We start from the raw sequence: 9,926 nt of genomic DNA on the forward strand, positions 1-9,926 counted from the left end.
CCTATATGAATGTGCTCCCATGACCATATCTGTAACAACATCAAGCATCCACCCATGTCCTTGGCACCCTTACGAGATGCTCGACATGAGTTACGATACAGATACGCTAGGGTAGCACTTCCCCAACTGTACTCATCTACGCGCTCCAAGTCTCCCAGTAGAGGGAGATAGATCAACTGTACCGAGTCGCCGCTCTTGTCCGGAAACAAGATGCATCCAAACAGGTACAAGATGTAAGCTCGGGCATGTCTGTCAACCGTCACATCATCTGAATCATCCTCAAGCGCGCTAAAATGCTGTCGAAGCCAAGTCAGCTTCAATGACGATCCAACGATGATCTTCGGCTGTGAGGGGTCTTGAGGGTTTTCCGGCCAAACCCCTAGCAGCTCATGTACTAATGCTGGCCAATTTCCCTCCCCATGACCAATGACTGCTTGTCCTTCAACCGGCAGTCCCATGATAACTGCCACATCTTGCAACGTGATCGTTGCCTCGCGCCCACCGTAACGTACTCGCCTGGTAGTGCTGACGAGTAACCAATTGGGCAGTGGAGCCCTCCCACGCAGCTACGCTTCTGTGTGTCGCCTGAAGCGTAAGCACTGATGGATCAACTGGGCCCGGCATCGCCATGATCGCTGTTACGTGTTTTTCATCGCCATAAGTGTTATAAAAATCTTAAAAATATCATGACTTCCCTCGCATTATCCAAATTTGCAACCAATTCAACATGTTTTTCAATGGGATAATGATCTTTCATGTGATATCTCCACCAATTTGCTACCAATTTGCAACTAATATCATGACTTCCTCACCCCAATACACTATAACGGGAAGTGTAAATTTGAATACAAGAATTTGTGATATTAAGGTATTAGAACACTTATTAGAAAGTTCATTACAAATATAAAAGCTAAAAATACCATGAATATATACTAAAACCATTAAACTAACCCTACAAAGTAATAAACTTTCATTGAAGCATTTCATCAAACACTTTATGTACATACAAACCAAATCCTAAAATTCAACTATAAATGTGTAAAATGTAAGCTTAAATCATGAAAACAAGAGAATGTAATAAACAATCAATGTATTTATAACTTCAATTGAAAACAATAATGAACAAAATATTCAATTTGCAAATTGAAATAAATTAGGGTTATGTTATTACCTTAAATGATGATGAATATGAACAAGTAAAGAAGGAGAAGATGAGAATGTAATTGATTAATTTAGTTAAATGAGAGGAATTGTGAATATGAAGTAAATGAGAATTGAAGAATTTTTTTTTTTTAGATAACCGGCAGCAGCGAAGGGAAGGAAGCAAATGAAATGAGTGAAGAAAAAGAACAGATACTGCCGTTTTGTACACGTATAAAACCGCCACTTCAAGTGGCGGTTTGCTCATTATAATTTTTTTTTCAACGTGAAATGGTCTAAACCGCCATTTCATCTAGCGGTTTATTTAGGACTTCTAAACAAAACCGCCATCTCATGTGGCGGTTATATTAAAAAAAAAATATTAAAACCCATCCTACGTGGACGGTATTGTGGGAAATATTTTCTCATCATACCTAAAGTGAGAATTATTTTTTTTGAGGGCAATATTAAGGGAATAGACTCCCTAAAATATCTACACTAATAAAAGTTTTTTATTAATTTTTAATATAAATTTTAAAGCATATACACATATCTTAACTCTTAAGTGCCATTTTGAATTAAATAATTCTTTTGTAATATTAAATTGTCACAATTATTTTACAATTATACTGCTTATTTACAATAATATTTGTAATATTAAACACTATTTTACAATTAATAAAATTTAAAATTTAAATAAATGTGGGTTTTCTAGTCTAGCCTCTAGACCTAAAAAGCGGGAGCTTGCCAATTGCCATAGAACTATTCAAGTAACGTATCAGAATATTCCATGGTATCAATTTTTAGGTTAAACGGTTTCATTTTTGTTAATCAAACCTATAAATACCCCTCCCTTATTAAATACACATCCATAATTAGAAAAAATAAATCAAAAAAATCTGGGTTTGTGTTGTTGAAGTAATTAAAGTACATTACATCAATCAATCATCAATGGAAGGAATAATGATTGTTTTTGATTTTGATAAAACAATTATTGATTGTGATAGTGATAATTGGGTAATTGATGAATTAGGTTTTACTCACCGATTCGATCAGCTTCTCAATACCATTCCTTGGAATTCTATGATGGTTTGTTTATTTCTCTTTGATTTTCGATTTTGTTCGGATTTTCATTTTAGTTTGTTTCTCATGATTGTTTTACTCTGTTTTCCTCTGTTTTAATAAAGAGATTTGTTATTTTTTGTTGAAAATTTCAGGATACATTGATGAAAGAAATGCATTCAGAAGGAGTAACGATCAATGATATTGTGGATGTCCTCCAAAGAATTCCTATTCATCCTCGTATTGTTCCTGCCATTAAAGCTGCCCATGCTTCTGGGTAAATTCATTTTTCTATTTTTAATCTTCTTTTTCTGTGGTGTATTCTTTTTTGGAATAATTACCGTTATGCCGAAGGAAGGCTTTGGGAGAGTCAAATTTAGTTTTTTTTTTTTTTTTTTTTTTTAAAAAAGTTAGTATATCATTCAACCTTAGAGTGAGGAAGTGAGATGATAATCCAATCGCAAGTAACGCAATGGTAGTGCGGTAACGAGAGTAATGCGGCTATCGTAATGCTTAAATATCGGTTGAAATCTTAAGATATCTCTTAATACAATCCAAAACATAGTTTTTTTTTACCCTTTACAACACGAAGAATATCAGTTTATTGCTAAAACCTTTACAACGCGTCCAACATGATACAATGCAACCTTGTTTTTTATACTATGATTTCAACCGAGATAAAATACGATTCTCGGTGTTTCTATGGTGTATGGGAACATATTATATTTGGTCAATTTTAATTTCTTCTTTTTGGCTAGTTAAGTATCAATCTGTCAATCTTATATGAAACCGTTTTATTATGAGACGGGTTCATACAAACCACCTTTTACTAAAAAATATTTAAAAAGTTAAAACTAAACTCCTAGGAAGTGGTTTATTTAAAAAAATTTCCCTCCTATTCATCTTAAGTGTTTTATTTCGTTATTTGGTCAAGTCACCTTAAATGTCTCATTTCTATTTTGGGTATGCTAACTTTACCAATTTATCCTTACTAAACTTAACTTTTTCATACCTTTACACCTACTAATCCCATTTTACCCATATTAAAATTTAAAAACATTACACTTTTTTCCATTACATGTGGTCCTATTTGACCGCCTAAAAAATAGTGAAAAGTCAAATGGGACACATTGGATGAATAGAAGGGAGTAAATAATTGTAGATGTTTTTTTAAATAAAAATTTAGGCTGATTTAATTGAAGTCGTCTCTCAATAAGACAGCTTCAGTAGAGAATTAGTGTTTCTTAATAATTATGGTATATTGGGTGTTTTACAGGTGTGAATTAAGGATTGTGAGTGATGCAAATATGTTCTTCATTGAAACCATATTAGATAACCTAGGGATGAAGGATTGGTTTTCAGAGATTAACACTAATCCAGGTTATGTTAATGAAGAAGGGAGGTTAAGAATTTCACCTCTTCATGATTTCATTAATTCTCCTCATGGTTGCACTAATCCTTGCCCTCCAAACATGTGCAAGGTAATTTTTAATTCATTTTACTCTTTCAGTCTTTTTAGTACACTTTAATTTAATTTGCTCTAACTGATACAAGAATAAATTCCCTCTGATAATGCTCTATATGTACGTCGATTGCAGTTATTTAATGCAATAAACTAATTGCAAAATCATTAAGCGGGTATCTGGGAAATGATTAGTAATCCAATTATACTTCTAAGAAACTTCAAAGTAACAAACAAACAACTTATAAACGTGAAGATGAGTCATGCTTAGGAATAATAATCTTGCAAATCTTATTACATATACAGATATACTTATTATAGAGTAGACATGCTACATATGAAGCTTAGACAAGTATTCTATGATTAGTATCAGGGTCATTACATAAAACTTGGGGCCATATGTCAATTCTATTCTATAAACCTTATTAGTAAATCCCGTAGAAAATCATAATGCGGAATTGGTTTAGTCTTGTGAATACTGCATTTGTATTAATTATTAATGAGAGGTAACACCTCTATTTATACAAAAGATTAGGACTAAAATAAGGAAACAAAATATTAACCTAAACCTAAATAATAGAAAACAAAATAACCTTAATATCCTAAATATTAAAAAGATCTTAACTTCCTAAAAGATAATATTATGAAATAATATTTTTATTTTATTCTACTTTATATTTTCCTACACTCCCCCTCAAGTTAGGTCTCAGGATCACCGAAATCGAACTTGCACAATAATTTTCAAATCTTGGAATCCAATCGCCTTTAACAGAAAAGTTGCTAGTTGATCTTTTGATTTTACAAAGGAAATTTTGATTTATCTCTTCTGCAAATTTTTCATAATTAACTTTCAATTTTTCGGATTTAGTTAAAAGGTCAAGAAATCAATTGGGCTGGTTTATTTTGTTATTTGGGTCAAAGATTCGAATTTTGGGGTGTGGTCTTAATTGAGTTTTGGGTTTAGGTTTTATGGGTGGAGTAAGATTTTTCTTTTTTCTTTGTATTGTAAGAAGGGATTTTTGTAAGGTTAATGAGTAGGGGATTTTCGTGAAGGAAATTGGTAGGATTGATTTTTGTGGGTCATGGGATTTGCGTGTGTCAAGGGAAATGGGTAGGATTGATTTTGAAAAGTTAACTCTTGCCCCAATTATCCCCAATCTCATTTCTCTCTCCTATTTGACTTGCTTTTTTTCATTTCCTTTAATATCTGAATTGAGTATATGTATAGAGAAAGAAACATTCAAACTCTTGTAGATGTTGACCACATTTTCCACATAAGGGACTTGTCTCAATTTTTTGTTGAGAATTTCAGGCGTTGGCCAGTCATTGGGAGGTGCTTGGTTTTTGGTCTTGCTGCCGGTTCAGTTTATCTAAGCGTTGGTGGTGTTCACCCATTGTTGGGGTAGGTCGTAGGTGGTTTTTGAGTGCTCTCCTCGGTTCTCTTTTGACTCTTCTCCCTTGTCTCTATTTCTCCCCCTCGTGACCTCATACTGAATGAGGTCATTTACGGGAGATAGAAAAATTGGTTTGAAAATGAATTGAATTCTTGTTCATAGTTCGTGGGCGGTGGTAGGGTAGTCAAGAAAACGCTCTATAAGGTCTCTGTCAATATTTTTTATGATCCATGACATCACCATACTATCATTTTGCTCCCATTGTTCGTTTGTGGTGGTCGGGGGGACGATAGTGATATGATTGAGCCTCCCCCGATCACTAATTTCGGTCTTTATTTCTTTACACCACTTGGTGTAATTTTGGTAGTTCAATTTTTCCGATACTATTGATCTTGTATTAAATTTTTGAAAGAGGAAGAACATTTGTTCCACATGTGCCATTGAAATCATTTTTTTGGTTTGTTTTATTTTGGTTTGGTTTGATTCTTTTGTGTTTTAATTTGATTTTTGTTTGGAACAATTTTAGTCGATTATGATCAATGATAAAATACCGATAGAGTTTTTCCTTCTAGGAAAACCTTACGGCTCTGATACCATGTAGAATATCATAATGCGGAATTCGGTTTGGGTTTAATCTGGTGAATATTGGATTTTTATTATTTATTAATGAGAGGTTACACCTCTATTTATACAAAAGATTATGACTAAAATAAGGAAACAAAACATTAACCTAAACCTAAATAATTGAAAACAAAATAACCTTAATATCCTAAATATTAAAAAGATTTTAACTTCCTAAAACATAATATTATGAAATAATATCTTCATTTTATTCTACTTTATATTTTCCTACATATCTTTCATCGATTAAACTTAGTATCCAACTAGTCAATATATAACTTTAAACGAAAGTGAGATTTTGGAAAAGAGATAGCATGGCGGAAATTATTAATTAACTTAATCACAAATTTCAAAACAAATAGTAATATTTTGTTCTTTATTACTTGGTTGCCCCATGTAAATAAATGAGTTTGTTGTAATTGTAACAATAAACAAATAAATATAAAATGAATTTCTTGGAGGCTCTGATAATAAAATCCTACGTTATAGACAGTTTTGCACATGTTAATCGATTTTAAAGCAAATAATAATATTTTGCTCTTTATTACTTGGTTATCCTCGTGTAAATATATACATGTATTTGGGGTAATCGTAACAATAAATGAAATAAGTATAAAATTGAAATTTTGGGGCCCTTTGATAATACAACCCTTTGTTGTAGACCGCTTTGCACATGGATATGATTCGTTTTATATTATTGAATAAATATATCAAATAATTCAAAAAAATTTATGACTAATTTGCAGGGCTTGGTTATGAAAAGAATATTAAGTGAGCAAGGAAAGAAGAAAATCATATATTTAGGAGATGGACAGGGAGATTATTGTCCAAGTTTGATGCTAAGAGAAAGTGACTTTGTTATGCCAAGGAAGAATTTCCCAGTTTGGGACTTAATCTCAAACAATCTAAATCTCATTAAAGCCAGTATCCATGGATGGAGTGATGGGGTGGAGTTGGAGAAAGTTCTATTGTCTCTTATTCAAGCTGTCTCAAATACTGCTCAATATCATGACTGCAAGCTCATTGACTCATTCCCAATTTCTTCTCATGTTTATCAACCTCTAAGAGTACCTTTTTAGAAATAACCCGTCTGTATGAGACCATCTTACCGTAAAACGAATTCATATAAATGACTCATTTAGTAAAATAACATTAAAAAACAATTAGTTTAGAAGAACTCTTAATTAGTGATTTTAATTAAAAAAATTTAAGGAATTAAAGTGAATGAGGATAGAAGATATGAGATATCATATCCTTCCTTTTTGTAGTGAATAATACTCTTTCTATTAATCCCTTTTAACTTTCGACACTATTTATTAATCACTTTTAACTTGTATTTTATTTTTAATTTATAAGCTATTTGATTCGTTTCAATACAGAAATCATTAATATCAACTTTTTATAATTTTTAATTATGCACAATTAAAGATACTAATGATAAAATTATTACATTGGCAAATGTGCTCAGTCAAATGGGACTATTAAAATAAATAAAAGGGAGTGATATTTTTGATTGTTTTTATCTTTCAATAAAAATATTTATATGTTATTTGAGATTTTTTAAAAATTAATTTATCTTTAATATAGTATTTTGTATGTTTGGGAAGCAAGAGATTAGAGAGATAAATTATTAAATGACACGATCTTATGTACATTTACCATTATAATTTGAAGATGACGGAGAGGACCGAAGAAGTTCTGCATTTTGCATCCCTACAAAACAAAAACAACAATCAAAGATCCATGTATTTTGGGGTATATTATCATTAATTCTTAATCATATATAACGACAAACTTAGGGCTTCATTTTGACGTGGCCATGCCATAAACTACTTCGGGACCAAATCAGTTTGCCGCTATTTTTGGGAATTTGAGGATGTTTAGTAATCCTCCGTTTTTAATGTTTTTCTTCTTATTTAAAAAATTTGACTAAAATTTTTGGGAGATATATAGAAAATAAAATATATTTATGTGTAATTATTTTAGATTCGTTTTAATTTATACTTTTTTATTATATGTTTTTTATAATTTTTTTATGATACATATTTATAGATATCGAGACTCATTAATTATACACAGTAGCAATCAATCTTAATGAAACACGAGTAATAATATTTTTTTTAACTTTTTTCACATGGTAGCAATAATCTTTAAAGTTTATAAAAAGAAGTATCAAGTTCCATTAAAACTAGTATATTCCATTAACTTTTGATTTTTTTGCAAGTTTTTATTTTTTTAGTTTTATGATTAAAACAATAAAAAGTAGTGTAAAATTTCTATTTATTTTTAGTTTTAAAGCTTAAAAAAAAAATCCCAATCCTCACCCTACCCAATCCCTTCACCTACGCCCTCCCAGCCTCGCTCTCGCATCCACCAATACCACCAACTAAAACACCACCGAATCACTCACAACATCCTCATGTCACACCACTATAGACCTAAAACACCCTCACAAAATTGCACTAGAAGGTATCGACACAACCTGTCCTAGGTTCGTAGCACTTTATGACTGTTGCATGATCTAACCCTGCTTGTTACTCCCTTGTTCACAAAATTTTCTACACTTTTGTTTTTAATTTGTGTCGCTAAATTTATCCAATTTGTATTTTTGACCATGACCCACGTTCCTGCTTTGATTCTTCTTTACACATTTAACTTAAATTTTAATCTTATCTAGATATTTCTCCCACTTTTCCATAAAATACCATTTTACTTTTTTTTTAAAAAAAAATTTTCTCACCTATTGCCAATTGAACATGTTCGAGTAAATATAAATTATAAGATTAGATAAATGTCAGATTGTCGCGTGTGAAATACCTCTAGTTAGAGGCAATAACATGACTACATGAGCCTAGGCTTAAAAGGCATGGCCATAGTTAGGGGTGAACATTGTTCGATTTGGTCTGGTCTGACACTAAAATCAGACCAAATAAAAAATTTCGGTCTGAAAATTTTTCAGATCAAACCGGACCGTTTAAATCACCAGACCGGATCGGACTAAACCATTTTACAACTGTCTAATCTGGTCTGATCTACGGCTTTTTATTTTTATATTTTTTATCCAAATTAATACATGTGATTATGCAAATATTTCACATCTATAATCAATACATGATAATTTATAATTAGGTGATGACATCAACATCATTCAAGTATATATTACTATATAAAAATAGCTACAGCTTGAAATAGGAAAAATTACCGTAAGTAATACAACCTTTTGTTAATTTTTCTACAATAATACCAACTATTGATTAACCATAAATAATATCAACTTAAAGTGGTATTTTCCTAGAATAATACTAACTTTAGTTTATTAACTAATTTACCAATTTTTTTGTCTTATAATCACCTATAGTTTGATTTTTAACATGTTAGTAATTTTCTAGGAAAACACCCCTTTAAGTTGGTATTATTTTATGGTTAATCAAATAGTTGGTATTATTGTAGGAAAATTAACAAAATATTTATTATTCACGGTAATTTTTCCCTTAAAATATCTAGGTAGCAACTTAATTTTTTAAATAAAAAATTATGATTTTCGATAATAGTACGGTTTGCGGTCTGATCTGGTCTAAAAAATAAAAAACAAATTTGAAAAAAAATCAAACCAGACCATTTAAACCGTAGACCAGACCAAATACTAAAATTTTAATTTGATCTAATTTAATTTACGATTTAGACCAAACTTTATTCGGCCTTGACGATAATACATGAAAATGATAACGGTCACCCAATCAAGTCTCAAAATTTGAGTGTGAAATGAAAGTGTAAAAAAACAGCCATAAGGAGAGAGAAAATTACATTAGTACTAGGTACCCCTACCTGAACCCCTGCGTACCCAACTACAATCCAAGTGATCAGAATCGTATTCTGAATCCGGATCCGTGTTGACATGTATCCGAGCAACAGTGATTAAAACCTGAAATAATTGTTAGGATCGAAACGATGCGAAATACGTTGATGAATCATAACGATTTCAATGAATTAACAAATATTTGACGAAAATAAAAATTACAAAATAACATAATGATTTAAGGAGGTTCATCTAATGATGGCCACGGAGATCCGTGGTGTGTAGTTGCTTGTTTGTATTATTTCAATGAAGTAAAATATTCTTACAAATGAAGTATTACAATTGAGTAAGAGATAAAATAAATGCTATGTGTTTGACTTAGGAGTTATATTTGATATATTTAGATGAAAAAATGAGCTTCCTATTTATAGAGGAGATCATACTAAGCAAT

At 31.2% G+C, this 9,926-nt stretch overlaps 1 protein-coding gene across 1 annotated transcript; it reads left to right on the forward strand.

Annotated features, from left to right (window-relative positions):
- Window positions 1-2,066: 2,066 nt before the first annotated feature.
- Window positions 2,067-6,784, forward strand: LOC130800601 (inorganic pyrophosphatase 1-like). Its single transcript, XM_057664151.1, has 4 exons — window positions 2,067-2,229; window positions 2,358-2,479; window positions 3,479-3,683; window positions 6,426-6,784. Exons 1-4 carry the CDS (start codon window positions 2,092-2,094, stop codon window positions 6,756-6,758), a joined length of 798 nt encoding a protein of 265 aa, XP_057520134.1. The 5' UTR covers window positions 2,067-2,091; the 3' UTR covers window positions 6,759-6,784.
- Window positions 6,785-9,926: the final 3,142 nt, after the last annotated feature.

Source organism: Amaranthus tricolor, chromosome 1 (genome assembly GCF_026212465.1).
Source record: "Amaranthus tricolor cultivar Red isolate AtriRed21 chromosome 1, ASM2621246v1, whole genome shotgun sequence".
NCBI classification, from domain to species: domain Eukaryota; kingdom Viridiplantae; phylum Streptophyta; class Magnoliopsida; order Caryophyllales; family Amaranthaceae; genus Amaranthus; species Amaranthus tricolor.

Excerpts from the sequence above, each read along its gene's own strand:
- LOC130800601 (XM_057664151.1), top strand. The coding sequence starts at position 2,092 with ATGGAAGGAATAATGATTGTTTTTGATTTTGATAAAACAATTATTGAT. Across the intron at positions 2,230-2,357 it reads TTCCTTGGAATTCTATGATG|GATACATTGATGAAAGAAAT; the intron begins GTTTGTTTATTT and ends TGAAAATTTCAG. Across the intron at positions 3,684-6,425 it reads GCCCTCCAAACATGTGCAAG|GGCTTGGTTATGAAAAGAAT; the intron begins GTAATTTTTAAT and ends ACTAATTTGCAG.